The sequence below is a fragment of the Castanea sativa genome, chromosome 1 (genome assembly GCF_040712315.1).
Source record: "Castanea sativa cultivar Marrone di Chiusa Pesio chromosome 1, ASM4071231v1".
Lineage (NCBI taxonomy): Eukaryota > Viridiplantae > Streptophyta > Magnoliopsida > Fagales > Fagaceae > Castanea > Castanea sativa.
The window spans coordinates 28,609,361-28,626,565 of record NC_134013.1 but is presented as its reverse complement, the minus strand read 5'-3'; the positions used below and the strand labels follow the sequence as shown (position 1 = coordinate 28,626,565).

Sequence of the window (17,205 nt, the reverse complement as noted above, 5' to 3'; positions counted from 1 at the left end):
AGATGATCCGAGGACCGGACGTAACTTAGGTTGTTTAACACTTAGTAAAGAATATCAATTTAGACGAGGTATGTGGTCGAGGATCCGGGCATACCAAGTTTCGGCTTGATACTTAGACGAATGAAGATAACGAATATAATGTAGTTTACAACAAAGAACGGCCGAAGTGCCCTTTATTTAGTAATAGTACCTTCGTAGATTATTTACATTCCAGGGACGTTGTACAACATTCTCGTCCAAATCTTCCAGATTGTAGGCCCCTATTCCTGCGACCGAAGTAATACGATAAGGTCCTTCCCAGTTGGGCCCCAATTTTCCCCACGCAGGATTCTTCATCGTGCCCAAAACTTTCCTTAATACTAAGTCACCTGGTCCAAGAGGTCGAAGTTTCACATGAGAATCATATCCCTGCTTGAGCTTATGTTGATAATAAGCTAGTTGAACCATGGCGCTTTCTCGCTGTTCCTCAACTAAGTCTAAGTTTCTCATTAATAGATCATCATTGCTATCTGAAATAAAGGAGCTTTTCTTCAGAGTTGGGAACCCAGTTTCTAAGGGGATTATTGCCTCGGCTCCATAAGTCATGGCGAAGGGTGTTTCACCTGTGGATCTTCGTGGTGTAGTTCTATACGTCCACAAGACATGTGGCGATTCTTCCACCCACCTCCCCTTGGCGTCACCCAACCTCTTTTTGAGTCCGCTCACTATTACTTTGTTGACGGCTTCGGCTTGCCCATTTCCTTGGGGATAAGCCGGAGTGGAATATCTATTCGTAATGCCCGGATCACGGCGGTATTTCCGAAAGGCTTTGCTATCAAATTGTAAACCGTTATACGAAATGAGAGTATGAGGGATGCCGAACACGGTAACGATATTCTTCCATACAAACTTTTTTGCTTCCGTGTCTACGATGTTTGATAATGGCTCGGCTTCAACCCATTTGGTAAAGTAATCTGTTCCCACGAGAAGCCACCGTCGGTTTCCCGTTGCTTTGGGGAAGGGTCCAACAATGTCCAAGCCCCATTGGGCAAAAGGCCATGGGCTAGATAGAGGATTTAGGACTCCACCTGGTTGATGTATGTTTGGAGCGAACCTTTGACATTGGTCACATTTCTTTGCATAATCTTGCGCTTCTCTCTGCATATTTGGCCACCAATAGCCCTGAGTAAGGGCCCTGTGAGCTAAAGACCTTCCTCCTGTGTGACTTCCGCAAATCCCTTCGTGTAGCTCTTCCAAAAGTAGCTCTGTTGCCTCGGGGTGTATGCATAGCAAATATGGTCCCGAAAAGGAACGTTTGTACAATTTTTGGTCCTCGGATAACCAGAAACGAGTGGCTTTTCTGCGAACCTTATCCGCTTCAGCTTTTTCTCCAGGTAGGATGTCATTTCTGAGAAATGTTACTATTTGATCCATCCAACTAGGTCCTGTCCTAATTTGAAGAATTTGAGTGGAGTTACCATCCGTCCCAGTGGGCTTCAACAGATCTTCAACGAGGATAACTCGTGGTAGACTTTGTGCCGAGGACGTCGCGAGCGTGGCTAATGAGTCGGCATGGGTATTGCCAGATCTGGATACATGCAATTGTAGAAAAGACTCAAATTTAGATTGCATAAAGCGACTGGGTTAGGTATACTCCCATTCTTGACTCCCTTGCTTCTAGCTTCCCTTCTACTTGGCCTACCACCAATAGTGAGTCCGAGAACATTTGCACCGCCTTTCCTCCCATTTTATGAACCATGTTCATCCTGCGAGGACCGCTTCATACTCTGCTTCGTTGTTGGTGGCCGAGAATCCTAATCTCGGGGATTTCTCAAAAGTAATACCCTGCGGGGATATCAAAACTAATCCGATACACGATCCCCTACGATTTGCTGCTCCATCAACATGGACTTTCCATAACGGAGGCCCTTCACACGAAATCATGCCTACTGATTTTTTACCCATGCCTTCTTGATAGTCTTCTAACGAAGGCTCAGCAAACTCTGCCACAAGGTCCGCGATGACCTGCCCCTTTATAGAGGTGCGAGGCATATACTTGATATCGAAAGCTCCTAGGACGAGTTCCCCATTTGGCAATTCTTCCCATATAATCGCACTTCGCAAAATTGATTTGAGAGGGAGTTGTGTAAGAACAACAACCGTATGAGGCTGGAAGTAATGGGGAAGTCTTCGTGTAGCATGTACCACGGCCAAGATAGCTTTTTCCGGTGGCAAATAACTCGGCTCGGCCTCATGCGAGAGATTTGCTTACATAGTACACCGGTCTCTGGATGTTATTGTCATCTCGGATAAGAACCGGACTAGCTGCATGTTTAGCCACCGCAATATATGCAAACGGAATCTCATCAACCTGCGGTCGAGACATAGCGGTGGTCGCGAGAGATATTCTTTTAGCTGTTGGACAGCTGTTGCCCACTCCTCGGGCCATTCACAACCCTTCCATTTATTTAATAAGCGAAAGAAAGGCCTGCATACGTCCGCGGACCGAGATATAAATCGGTTGAGAGCGACGGTCATACCTGTTAGTCTTTGCACCTCTTTAGGATTCCGAGGTGGGTGTAAGCTGCTTATTGCCTTAACAAGAGCAGGATTCACTTCAATTCCTCGGTGAGTCAACATATATCATAGAAACTTGCACGACCCCACACCGAAACAGCATTTAGAGGCATTGAGCCGCAATTTATACTCTCTTAGCTTCGAAAAGTGTTGCTCGGATCTTCCGGATGTGCGAAACTTCTTTACTCTTTACTACAATATCGTCCACTTATACCTCAATATTTTTTCCTAGCTGTGCCTCAAACATCCTCGTCATCATCCTTTGTTAGGTAGCCCCTGCGTTTTTCAAGCCAAAAGGCATTACCTTATAATGATAATTTCCCGTAGGAGTGACGAATGATCTCTTCTCCTGGTCCTCAACGGCTAAAGGTATACGGTGATAACCTTGGAAAGCATCAAGAAAACTCATCCGAGGATGTCCAACGATAGCGTCAACCGGTTGATCAATCCGAGGCATCGGGAATGAGTCCTTTGGGCAAGCCTTGTTTAAATCTGTGAAATCTACACATACTCTCCACTTCCCATTCTTCTTTTTCACCACCACGGTATGGGCTAACCATTCGGGATAAAACACTTCTTTGATAGCCCTGCCGCTTTGAGTTTGAGCACTTCCTCTTTGACGGCTTCCGAATGTTCCTTTGAGGACCTCCGAGGTGGTTGCCTCCTCGGCACTACATTTGGATTGACCCTTAAATGATGACATATGAAGTTCGGATCAACCCCAGGGGCCTCATACGCGTTCCAAGCAAATACATCCATATTTTTCTTTAAAAATAAAATCAGCTCTGTCTTCTCTTCTGCGGCAATTGAACTCCAACCTGGAAGAACTTTTCGGGATCATTGTCTATGATAATTTTCTCCAATTCTTCACACGTTGCTTCATCTACCTCGGCTATGGGAAGAGACTTTGATTGCTATGCTTCACCGTTAGCCGAGGACGGGGAGTACGGTTCTGGTCGACGCGAATTGCGGCCGTGACACCTTGTCGAGCCACGGGCCCGACTCCCAAGTAACTCCACCACGATCTCCGAGAATGAAATTTGATTTTGACATGCAAGGTTGAGGAAACAGCCCCTAACGCATGCAGCCAAGGTCTCGCCACAATAGCCGTATAGGGAGAGTAGGCATCGACCACGATGAAATCTACGTCTACTACCTCGGACCTGATTGCACGAGCGGTCTAATCTGTCCCTTTGGAACGACGGCTCTCCCTTCGAAGCTTATCAAGGGTGAGTCATATGGCATAAGATCTTCAACTCTTAACTTCAAGCCTCTAAATAGGTCGGGGTACATGATATACGCACCACTACCTTGATCAACCATTACCCTCTTTACATCATAGTTCCCAATTCGAGGGTTACCACTAAGGCATCATCATGAGGCTGGATGGTCCCCATCTTGTCCTCTTCGAGAAACTTAGGACTGGCGGGATACTTGCCTTGATCCTCTTCGGCTGATCCCGTGACTCCTCGGCCAATGTTCGAGCAGCGACATTACCACGAAAGGAGCCGAGCCGGTCCTACCGGGTGCCGCAAAAATGACGTTGATAGTGCCTAGAGGAGGTACGGATGAAGGACCGTCGTGGTTTGCCACTCCCGATTGGTTTCCTCGCCCGTTGGGTTGGTACGAAGCTGCTTCGGCTTTCCCTCTTTAACCAATTGTTCCAGATGATTCCACAAAGTGCGGCAGGTCCTCGGTGGTATGACCTCTCTCTGGTGATAATGGCGGTGGAGATTTTGGTTGCGTCTCAAAGGGTCCCCTGCCATTTTATTTGGCCATTTGAAAAAAGGCTCATGCCTTATTTTCTCCAACATTCTGCACCGGCTCCACGAAGACGGTGTTGACCACTTGTGGGGGTATGTGGCCAGCCTGACTGGAAAAATCCCGCGTAGGCCTATTGTTGTTGTATCGGTCCGACAAGAAATCCCTCCTTTCTTGTGGGATAACCTTCGCCTTGCCCTTTCCCTGCTGCTGATCTTCCTCAACCCTTTTGTACTCGTCGATGCGATCCATCAGTCGACGTACGCTTCTGACAGGTTTCTTCGTTAAGGATTTCCTCAAGTCATGCTCTGTTGGTAGGCCGACCTTGAAGGTCCTTATTGCTACATCGTCAAAGTCTCCGTCAATTTCGTTGAACATTTCCCAGTACCGGTCCGAATATGTTTTCAGGGTTTCCCCTTCCCTCATGGCCATGGATAGTAAAGAATCCAATGGACGAGGAACTCTACTGCACGTGATAAAGCGAGAACCAAATGCCCTAGTAAGCTCTTTGAAAGAATCAATGGAGCCTGCCCTTAAGCCGTCAAACCATCTCATGGCTACGGGCCCTAGGCTAGAAGGAAAAATCTTGCATAACAAAGTTTCATTCCTGGAATGCACTGCCATTCTCTGGCTGAAGTGGCTTACGTGCTCTACAGGATCCGTCCGACCATTGTAAAGAGTGAAGGCCGGTTGTGTGAAGCGCCGAGGCAACCTTCCTTCTTCCAATCTGCGCGCGAAGGGTGACCTGGAGATTTGGTGCAATGCTCTTCCCATTGCGTCATTTCCTAAGCCCACAGGGGGTAGTCTCTGCCACGTCTCCCATGCAGATTGTCTTTTTCGGAAGAGGCATATTCACCTGCTGGAGTTATTGATCTTTGCCGTAATTGTCATCCTCGGATCCTTCCGAAGAGGGGTCGAGAGGTCGGAGGAGTTCTCCTTCGCCTCTCGTGGCGCAATCTCCTCTTTAGGCCGTCAATCTCCTTCGCATGGCCACGGCATTTCTTTCATAAGGAGCTCTGCTTCCTCCTTGCGAATGACTTGCACTTCGATGGTATGTGTAGTATGTACACTTCCCTCTCGGTTCTCTCCGTGATCGGGATGCAAGGAGAGATCCTCACGGCGAGAGCCCACGGACTCCGCCTTTGCGTTGTGGTCACGATCCTACCATGATGTCCTAAACTTCCTTAAAGACTAAATTCCCACGAGACGGCGCCAATTGTAAGGACACAATTCAAGTTCCCAAACTACGGCGGGAGAAAAATGGGCTTGAAAGACCTTTCTTTACAATGAATTTGTAGAGGATGGGCTTGTAATTTAGATTTCAAGGATGGTTTAGACAATTACAAAAAGAACGGGCTTTGGGCCCAATAGAACAGAACAAAGAATCGTTTGCAAAGAGTAAGGCGAGAAATCGTCCTCGGATTGTGTCCGAGGATGGTTTCTAATGATATTTCTCAAGTTTGGATACAAGTGTTGATTATCATTTACTATTGGCTCTATCTCTTTTACTGAGAAAAGTCCCCCCCTTCTTCGTATGCCTTTCCTCCTATTTATATCCTTTCCTTTCCCTTCATCACCTTCCACTTTTCTGGTTGCAATCCCCCTTTTTGGATACTTGTCCCATCCATTCTTCCCTAAAGCCCGCCGGGATTAGGGACCAAGTTCCAAGCTCGATGTTCGGGTCCCATCCTTCCATCTATACGATCGGTGTATCAATTTACGAGCTTTTAATGTATGGGCGGTGGTAGCAGCTTTATTTTTAGACATTCCACCGTTCTTTCTCTCGCCCTCCACGTATACCGTGCATCCCCATAATTGTAGGACTCATTATAATATAACCCAGGGATACCAAACTTCTCTTTCTATGTCCTCGGCCTTGAAATCCGAGGACAAATCTACTCCTCGGACGTGTTTGGATATGTAAATAGTCCACGACCATTTTGATGTCTTCGGATTTTGGGTTTCCAGCCCAAAATACTTCGTTGGGCCATCCTTCATATGCTATTGGGCCCAATACCCCTACAAAAAGGATATTGCTATTTTGTTCATCCTTATAAGAATTTAAGCATAGATTAAATTTTCATTATTTTTGACAATTTTTTTTATTCCTTTATAATTTATATATTGTGTTGGTTTAAATGAATTTTTTCTCAAGCTTTCAAAGGATGGACTTTAGATAAGATGTTCAACTTTTATACGCTAAGCATTGACTGTAAGTCTTGTACATGGAACAAATAGAGATAAGAAATTAAGAATATGGTCCATTTTGGTCAGCCTTAGCTTGATTTGTCTAGACATCAATTTTCTCTCTTGCCAAAAGTTCGACTTATTTTAGGTAGAAGTTACCTTGATTACTACTTGTATACAAAATTCTAGGATCATTAAATTGGAATAGGTCCCTTACTAACCTAACCAATTGGAATAGGATGAAATTTCTTCCCATCCACACTAAACGATGTATACACTCCAAATTTTTTCTGCATCTCATAATGATACGTTGTTGATAGGTGTCATCCAAGTCCAACATGATTGAGAGTTGTAATTGAGACTATGGCCTAGAAGCTTATTATTCAATACTTTGCGAGAAAAATTAAACACTCATTTGATGGAACAGGAGACTATGAAATTTGACACTGTATACAATGGGGTTTGTTCTTGATGTTGTGAAATTGCTGTAGGTACTAAAAACTCTAGTTTGATTAGTTGGCCAGTCATGTGTCTTTAATCATTAAAAGTCTACAATGAAAAACTTTTATGTTCTTACAATAAATGTTTTGGAGAGAAAATTGTTAGCCCTCTCATCCTATTGGGATCCCCTATTTATACAAAGGAAAAATGGTCCAAATTCCTAAATGTGACTTAGTTACATGGAATTTTTGTGTGCCTAGATTGCTTTTAAAAATTTAATTATAATTTTAAACTCTAATATGGTGATTTTTATATGATTTTGGTGGTTTGATTTTGATTCAGTAAAGACATATTAGCCAAAAGAAATGAAGGTAGAGCTATTAAAGAAATCTGTACTTTTAGATTAGCAATTACAGATGGTTAATGCTGTATTATCATTTGTGGTTGTGGTATGAATAAGCGGTATGTTGTTTGGGTGACTGATTGAGGCAAAACAATTAACCATATTAAAAGAGATTAGCAACTTTTTCTTTCTCCTTTACCATTTGTGGTATGTATATGCCTTTTTCATATATGCTCAAGTGAAGTACCCATTAAGATTTCTCTTAATTATGATAAACATAATAATTTTTTTTAAAAGAAGTTCTATATTTATTAAATTATATGTGTGTGTGTGTGTGTGAACATGTGTGTGTGTGTGTGTGTCAAGGGCCATGTAGCTAAATTGGCACCTCCTCATACACATGTGTGTGTGTGTGTGTGTGTGTGTCGAGGGCCATGTAGCTGAATTGACACCTCCTCATACACAAAGTGTCTGGGGTTTAAGGGAGAAAATGTTCAAATTGCGGGAGTCAGGAAAAAAAGGTTCAAGTTGTAGGGTTAGAAGCATATTATAATTATTTCTAAATAAATAAATAAAAGATATAGAGATATATATTGTTTTCCTTGAACTAAAGCAGTTGCGATGGAAGTGGGAGTGGATGGTTTTTTTTTTGTCCTTGAGTATTTTGGATTGTTTCAAATGAGTATTGGCTCCTCTTAGGCTCCTAAAATTTTTGGTTTATTGATTTTGCTATCTATAACTTTGATTCTTCTTTACCTAATAAAGTTTGGAATTTTCTGTAAGTACATTTTTTCTTCAAAAAAATGAATAGAAATATCATTTCATATTCATCTCATGTCAATGTTCATATTTGTATATTTTGCAATATTCAATAAGTTGTTTACTCATTTTGTGAATTATCAATTGTAGTTAAGAACAAAAGTATAGACACAATACTATTCAATTAAACTAACGTGAAAAATTAAATCTATTAGATTAAAAAAAATGGACAAGAAAATGAAAAATTCACAAAAAATTTCTTAAATAGAATTAAAATAATTTTTACTCAATATTGTTTATCAAGCTATCATGTACTAACTAACAACATTCCAATCATTATGTGCATAACGGGGTGATGAAATGGTTGTTCAGTTTATTTAAGGCATGTGATCTAGCTAATAGAAATTAAAAAAATACAATAAATTTCATGCGTAGTCATGAATTATACCTTTACGTATATCTTATGCATTTTATGAGTTTTATTTTATATAAATGTATTTCAGAAAATTAGCAAAATTTATCATAAAACCTTTCATTGTATTTTTTTAAAATCACTACATAAAAATGAAAGAAGTTTTTTTTCCCAAAAAAAATGTTCTTCAGTCATAATATTTACCAAAAAAAATCATACCAAAAAAAAAATCGTGCAACGCATAGGCCAATAACCAGTCTATATATATAATATATAATTAAAGCCAAAACTGAGAGAAAATCTAATTAGATTCTAAACTAGATTCCAATTGTTGTCTAATTTTGCACCATGTGTCCAATTTAAGGTTCAAAAAAAAAAAAACATTGATTCCAAATGCCTATGGACTCACCATTCCAAATACATTGCAATATACTAACTTTATTTATTTATTTATGAGATAGTGGCTCCTAAAAATGGGCCATATACATATATGGGACTGTGATCTCATGAACAACATGTAATTTTAAATAGAGTGATGGTAGGTTGCAATACATATACATACATATATATATATATATATATATATATAGCCAAAACTAAGAGAAAATTTAATTAAATTCTAAATTGAAGTCTAATTTTGTGCCACGTGTCTCATCTAATTTTTTATTTGTGTGTCAAGTGAATTATTAGATGCAAAAATCAAAGAGTCTAAATTCAATTAGATTCTAAATTAAATTTTAATTGGAGTTCAATTTTGCCCCATATATCCCATCTGATATTTTAATTTTTGTAGCAAGTGAATTATTTCGTACAAAAATCGAAGAGCCTAGATCCAATTAGATTCTAAATCACACACACACACACACACACACACACACACACACACACACATATATATATATATATATATATGTAATTGTGATTGTTTTTAAATGGACATGTACATATGCATGGAGTTACACACTATTTTTATTAAATGAATGTATCAATTTTTAAACACAAAATAAAAAAATAATTAGGAAATTGATTTATTACCTTGTTGACATGACATGAATTATATTCATTAACATGTTAGCTTACAAGATTTTTATAATATAATTGGTAATAACTTTTGTAAGTGCACAATTGTACCCGGACCCAAAGACAAACGTGGGCTCAGGCCCAATGAACCTTAAACAACAAGATTTGTATAGTGTGAATTTGAAATCTAGGTTATGGATGTTGGAAGCTTGATAAACAGGCTAGAATGCTACAACCTTTGCAAATGATAAACAAATATGATAAGGGAACCTCCTCGGACGTAAGCCGATGACGATTTGTACATTGCTTATCTTTCTATGCCAAAAATTACAGTTCTTCGTTCTTTTTTTTCGCCCCCTGACAGATCCCCCCTTTTCTTCTTAAATATTCTTTTTCTTCCCTATTTCATCCATGTGTCACCCAAATCTTATCCTTAGATACCTGCCTCTTCCACCATCTTCTTGAAGTCTTTAAATAAGAGCAAGAATGTTGAATTCTACTATTTAGGGGTCATTTCCCCATTAATGCGGCCAGGAAGGTAGATGCAGGGTCTTTAATGTGGAGGTAGCAGCCTTTTTCTGAGATATTTCTCTCACACCACTGCTTCTAGAGAATACTTAAATCCCCCTCTTACCCAATAGTTTTTTCCAGAAATCTGCCTTAAATCTTCTTGACAAGTTCCAGGGCCATCATCGGGCCTGTCCGAGGAGACATTCATTCTCGGATAACTTCTTGGACCTTCGCAGTGTGGGCTGACTTGTGGGCCTAGAGGCCTTTAGTCAAAAACGAACTGGCACCCGTCAATAAAGCCCAAGGCCCAAATGTTTGTTCGGGAACTTTTACCCTCCACAACTTTAATTTCTTTAAAAAAAATGATAATGTAAAAAATTGACATTTGGCCTTAGTTTTCTTAAAAATTTCATTTTAAATTTAGGTAATTTTTTTTTAGATGATGTTCATGAGCACTTTAACTAAAAAGTCAAGACTTAAACCCCATTTGGTTGCCGAGAAAGCAGAGGAAAATAAAAGAAATTTTCAATTTATGCTAATTGTGGAAGAACGAATCTCTCCGACACGAGAATGTATTGTTTTTTTCAGAAGTTAATTCCTCAAAGTTTTGCTCAGTCCCACATCGAGGAGAGACGTCTCCCACATGTGCCTTATAAGCTTGAGCCAAGGTCACATATGTACTACTACTACTCTTCCACATTAAAAGGCGGTCACATATGTACTACTACTACTCTTCCACATTAAAAGGCGCCTTTTAATGTGGAGGAACGAATCTCTCCGACACAAGAAGGTATGTAGTAGTGGTATACATGTGACCTTGGCTTAGGCTTATAAGGTACATGTGGGAGGTGTCTCTCCCCGATGTGGAATTGAGCAGAACCTTAAGGAACCAGCTTCCGAAGAGGACAATACCTTCTCGTGTCGGAGAGATTTGTTCCTCTACAACTATAGTGAATCTCCACTAAGAAAAATATTTCCTGTAAATAAATTAAAAAATAAAAAAAATTAAATTTTATGTCAAAATATTTGTATATTTTTTTGATTTACCATTTATTTTCAAAAATTTCGAAAAAGAAAAAAGGAAAGACCGAAGAACAAAAAAAAAGGTCTAAGACATAACACGTTTGCTTTGTATTATCGTGGGTGAACCGTATCTAAGTTTAGAACTTGTACAACTTATTTATTAAGTTTCGGCAATGCTGGCACAAACCATTACCAGAGGCTTAAACCAGAGACTCTTCACTTTCCACACCCAGTTCACTCCTCTTCTTCTTCCTCTCATGGCTACTAGGGTTTCCGCTTTCTCTTCCGCCGGTTCTCCTAACCAGGCGCCCTTAAAGCGCGTTGGCACGCACAACGGCAGCTTCCACTGCGACGAGGCCCTTGGTTGTTTCATGATTCGTCTCACCGATAAGTTCTCCAACGCCGAAATCGTTCGCTCTCGCGACACCCAGGTCCGTTTTCTTTCATCACTTTCCCTGTTTGTCCGAGAAAACCAAGGAAAATTAAACCCCATTAGAAAGAAAATGAAAAAGTTTACATTTTTATTTATTTATTTGTTTAATCTGCTGTTTATATGATTTTTTTTGTGAATTTCATGAGCTTAACGTTTACTCAGTAGCTCAATGGAGCATCACTTTCTTCAAAATCTAGAGGCCAAAATGCACTGTTTGTCTGTAAACTTTAGTTTATGAGAGACTTTTGTCCTTATTAGAGTATAAAGTAATCACTTTTAGTCCCTAGATTACTTAAAGTGAACGCTATTAATTCCAAAAAAACTTAAACTGATCATTTTTAGTCCCCTATGGAGTATTTTTTGTGTCAATTTTTAGTATGGCCAAGGCATTTACTCTACTAAAACTAGAAGTGATCACTTTAAACTGTAGGGACTAAAATTGCTCATGGGCTAAGATTTAGAGACCAACTGCATATTTGAGCCGAATCAGAACTTGAAATTCACTCCAAGCTTTCTTTTGTAGTGGGTCTGTTTTATGGATGGTGATGAAGTTTTGTTCAATTGGAGTTGTAGGATTACTAGTTTTTGATGAGGTTGTCTATTATAGAGGAAATGGGGGTGTTTGTAATGTATGAGTGGCTGGCTCTATGTGAGGGTGATGTTTGAATTGGTTTTGAGTTTGCAGGTATTGGAGGGCCTTGATGCTGTTCTTGATGTTGGGGGTGTGTATGATCCGAGTCGGGATCGGTATGATCATCACCAGAAGGGGTTTGATGAGGTTTTTGGGCATGGCTTCTCCACAAAGCTCAGTAGTGCTGGTCTTGTTTACAAGGTAATCCTTTGTTTTAACAGTGGTTATTGTTAGTTAGTATGTGGGAATTGAAAGTGTGTTGGGTTTGATTTAATTTTGTTGGTGCTGATGATTTGTTTGTGGTTTGTGTCTGTTTGTGGTTAAGAATCTAACTTGTATTTCTTTTGTTTTGTTGTGTTTTTTTTTTTGGGGGGGGGGGGGCGGGGTGTTTTACCATTTTGGAAAGGAGATAATAGCTAAGGAGCTTCAAGTTGATGAGGAGCATCCAAATGTTCATCGGTTATTTTTGGCCATCTACAAGAGCTTCATGGAGGTACTAAATGTTCCATGTAGGATAGGGTTATTCCCATTCCCAAATTTTGACTACTTTCTCAGTTTAGGCTAATATAGTCATCTGCTGACAAGTGAGGTATTTTTTTTTTTTTTTTTTGGGTTCAATTCACATAAACTGGTGGTTAGTGAGATTTTCCTAAGATTCTTATTTATGCTTGCAGGCAATTGATGCTGTTGACAATGGGATAAATCGGTATGATACAGACAAGCCTCCTAGATATGTGAATAATACACACCTGTCTTCAAGAGTTGGAAGATTAAATTTGGATTGGATAGAACCTGATCAATCACCTGAGAAGGAGAATGAGGCTTTTCAGCGAGCAATGGCTTTGGCTGGCAGTGAGTTTTTAGATGTGAGCATTTCTTATAGTCAGTGGATATGCATGACTTTTTTCCTTTTTCATTAACTTATTTACTTTATCAGAGATCTGCAAGTAACTAAGATTTAAATATAACACTTCTTTTTTGTTTTTCAGAGGGTCCGGTATCATGCAAAATCCTGGTTACCAGCACAATCAATTGTATTGGAGTGTCTTACAGCGAGACAAGATATTGATCCTAGTGGAGAAATTATGGTTTTGACTACATTCTGTCCTGTAAGTTGGCAATGCTTATCTTCTTCTGGACCTACGGAATATTGCTAGTCTAACGTTGCTTCATACCCATGTTGAATAATACCTATCGAATGCTTTCATTCATTTGATCTTTTCTATACACCTTCTTCCCTCTCCTCTCTATTATATATGTTTGAATTTATCTAATTCTTTTATGGGTAAAGTTAACGGGCCATTGATTTAGGAAATATTTTTGAAAGAAGCAATTGACTTTCTGATACCTTTTTATATTTCTCATGAAAGTGGTATCAAAACTTTCCCAAAATGATCCATGAACAAACCCTTCTTTTATTTTATATCCTATTTTAAACTGGTAGTTGGTACAGTGATTTAATAATTTTTGCAAATGATATGCTTTCCATTTTCCATGAATAAAAGTATGCTGCTTAGGATATCAGCTATATTATGGTGATTTATAATATCCTCATCAATGATGTACTTGATGTTATGAAGATTTTAATCTGATATATAAATTTTTTTTTCCCTTACAGTGGAAGCTTCACTTATTTGAGCTTGAGGAGGAGATGAAGATTGAACCCACCGTCAAATATGTTCTCTATCAGGTATTTATATTTTATCTTCTGCAATTTTTGTCCTGTTTTGGATTTTTCAGATGGATGTGGTTGTTTCATTTATAAATAGATTGGGTAGCATGGTAATCTTTTATATATATTTTATTCTTATCAAAGTAAAGTTTGACGTTAAATACTTTAAAAGAAGGAAGTCTTTTTGAGTTTTCCGTAGCAAATAAATTGTCGATCATGAGAGGATGTGCATGTGAATAGAGTTGGGTAATTTACTTGCAATGTCATTATTCTGGTGCTCTTCTCCACATTACACTTGTATACTTGATCTTAGCCAAATTTTTAGCACTGTCTCCTGGTCTTTGGTCTCGGTGGTTAAGAAAGAAATGCATTTACTTCAAATGGAAGGCTGCTATGATAAGTATTAAGTATGCCCTCTTCAGTATGGTGGTAGTTCTGTGTTGTACGACTGGAGAGAGTGTATTTTTTTTGTCAACTAGTATCATCAGCCTTTTGTTCTTGGTCTCTATTGGGGCCTGTCTCCCCAATACTCAAATTAATCTCTGTTTATCATCAAGAAATATGTCAAAAATACTGTCACTAACCAGTTTTATTTATAGCATCTCATCAAAACTCATTTATATGTAACTTTACCGGTATGTCTTCCGAATCCTGATTGCATGTTTTCGTGAGGAAAGTTCTGAATATACTTGTATAATGTCCAGGATGACAGGAGCAAACATTGGAGAGTGCAGGCGGTGGCAGTATCTCCTGATAGTTTTGAGAGCAGAAGGCCTCTCCCTTCTCAATGGCGAGGTCTGAGGGATGATGAACTCTCAAGGGAAGCAGGTATCCCTGGTTGTGTGTTCGTCCATATGAGTGGGTTTATTGGTGGAAATCAAAGTTATGAGGGTGCATTGGCCATGGCAAAGGCTGCTTTGAAGCTTTAACTGAAGAAGAGCAATATGCTATGTCTATGTTATTGTTAGTTTGAATAACAAGATTTTTAAAGCCATTTTAAAATTTAGCACAATCAATATCAATCGCTCATGACCATTCTTCCATTTTGTGCTTCAGGGCATTAGTTTTGTAGCTCCTATAGTTCTTCTCAGATCTTGTTTTAGCTGGGATTCTCCCATATAAGATTGTTTGGAAGATTATATATTGAAATTTACTGAGTCAAAATACACTGGAAGCAGATTGGTAGATTACTTTTTATCCATTTCCCGTTTAGAAAGATATATAACTTGTTCAATTGTTTTGATATACTCTTCTCAACAGAATTTTCTTCAATCATGTATTTTGTATTAACACGAGCTGGTATTCTTCTGGAATTAACAATTTGATGCTGTCATGTTGCTGTTACATAACATAAACATTAGGCAGTTTGTCAAGTCCTTTTTCCTTTTATCTCTTGAAAGGAAAGGACTATATAATGCTATAGCTAACTAGCACCAAAGCATTAAGACAGAACGACCTTGTTTCATTGTGCTGGAAGCTGTGCCTTCTTTCTTCTTTAGCTAAGAATTGCCAAAGCTTTTGGCCATTATTTAGGTTCCAGTGCATGGCTACAAAGGTAATATTAATTTTCACTTTGAGGGAAAAGCATGGATAAAAAAGGGTAAAACTTAGAAAAACATAGATTGCACGGCTTATGAAAATAAAATGGTATAACTAAAGAAAATGTCAATACGAGTATAGAAAATACAACACATTTCGAATTTTCTCTCTCCAAATTTTTTTAAAAAAAAATCCCGAATTTTATAATAACCTTAGAAAAGAAGATGGTTTTTGTCTAAATTTTCTGTCTCACTCTTTTTACTCTACAAATAAAAATGTCACATGTCCATTTAATTTATTAAATGCTAAATTTTTGTCATTTATTATTTCAATTATCTAAATATGATGAGTTTATTTATTTATTTTAAAAAATTAAAATAATAGAAAGTATAAATTTAGCATTTAATAAATTAAATGAACAATAAAACAAGTGAGATAGAAGATTTGAACTAAAAAAAAATCCACGTGCACACGTGACAAGTGAGGTATCCCATTTCTTATAACCCTACTCAAAAAAATTTACAGTTTACTTAGTTTAGTAGTCCAATTACTTCTTTTTTATTTATTTATTTATGAAATAGTAGTCCAGATACTATTAATTATTAACTTAAAAAACTAATAATTATTAATGAAAAACTAACAATCTTATTTAATCTATATATATATATATATATATATATATATATATATATATATATATATATATATATATATATATAAAACCGAAGCTCTGCTAGCTCCACAATTTTCTACGTCAGCATTTTTAATTTATATTTTTTTTACACTCAAATAATCATTAATTAGACTATAATAATCATTAAGAAGACTCACGTTAGGATTCAAAAAACTATCCCTCAAAACCCTAGCAAACCTATCCCTCTCTCAAGTTTAAAGACTCACGTTATAACTCCTTTCTTCCCACCTAAAAACCCTAGCAAACCTATCCCTCTCTCACGGACCATTCTTGCAAACTTTCTCTTTCCAAACGTAGGAAAAATGCTCTGTAGCATCACCCAATTATGGCTTCAAGATTTACCACACTTCATACACATGTTAAGTATTTTGCAATCCATCTTTTGCTTATTAGATCCTTGACGGAAAAAAAGAATATAAAATATATTTGCTAGGTTTTCGTTTGTGATCTAATTCAACTAATTGAGATTAATAAAGTTAAATTTCTTGACTGCATTTGCTAGGTAGTGATCTTATTTCATTATATATTTGCTAGGTAGTGATACTTTGATCATTATAGTAAAAAAACGTTAAATGTGTGGATGGGAACAATTCAAAATAGGAGTAGAAAAAAAAAAACAAAGAGAGAAAGATTAGAGATTTAATAAACTGTGGAGAAGGAAAAAAAAAAAGAAGAAGAAGAAGAAGAAGGAAAAAACAGAATCAACTTGGGAAATTTGAATAGTATAGGAATTTAAAAACCTTTTCACAACCGAACAACTTAATTCAGCCAAACCAAGAATTTTCAAAAAAAAAAAAAAAAAACTTTCGGCATGAATGGGTTCTTTTGTTTTTTATGTTGGTAGTCTTTCTCCTGTTTGGCTTGTGGCTAAACAGGGTATACTTTTTACTTGTAAATTGTTTGGTTATTTTCAATAAAGTTCCATCTCCTCCCCCCCAAAGAAACCTTTTTTAACCAACTATTTACCCACTCTCACATACTCTTTAGTGTCTTTGATTTTTTTTTTTTTAAATTATAAAATAGGTTGAGTCATATTTTATATTCTACATTATTTTCTTTTCATATTAATAACTTAAAAATACTTCTTTTGCAGGTCTTACTCTCATTGTCAAATAAAATGTTGCGAAGGACAAGAGTAGGGAAGTGAATGAGAAATCTGAGAAGAATAGAATAGCAGTTGTAAAGTATGTAAAGAAAATTTTCATTATTATTGTTGCTACTATT

The 17,205-nt window shown here is 37.9% G+C and overlaps 1 protein-coding gene across 1 annotated transcript; it reads left to right on the top strand.

Annotated features, from left to right (window-relative positions):
• The first annotated feature begins 11,133 nt into the window (after positions 1 to 11,133).
• On the top strand, positions 11,134 to 14,993 carry LOC142638151 (uncharacterized). The gene is made up of 7 exons (XM_075812159.1): positions 11,134 to 11,443; positions 12,131 to 12,277; positions 12,471 to 12,569; positions 12,751 to 12,942; positions 13,066 to 13,185; positions 13,695 to 13,766; positions 14,453 to 14,993. Exons 1-7 carry the CDS (start codon positions 11,186 to 11,188, stop codon positions 14,675 to 14,677), a joined length of 1,113 nt encoding a protein of 370 aa, XP_075668274.1. The 5' UTR covers positions 11,134 to 11,185; the 3' UTR covers positions 14,678 to 14,993.
• The last annotated feature ends 2,212 nt before the right edge of the window (positions 14,994 to 17,205 follow it).

Excerpts from the sequence above, each read along its gene's own strand:
- LOC142638151 (XM_075812159.1), top strand. The coding sequence starts at position 11,186 with ATGCTGGCACAAACCATTACCAGAGGCTTAAACCAGAGACTCTTCACT. Across the intron at positions 12,278-12,470 it reads GTGCTGGTCTTGTTTACAAG|CATTTTGGAAAGGAGATAAT; the intron begins GTAATCCTTTGT and ends GGGGTGTTTTAC. Across the intron at positions 12,570-12,750 it reads TCTACAAGAGCTTCATGGAG|GCAATTGATGCTGTTGACAA; the intron begins GTACTAAATGTT and ends TTATGCTTGCAG.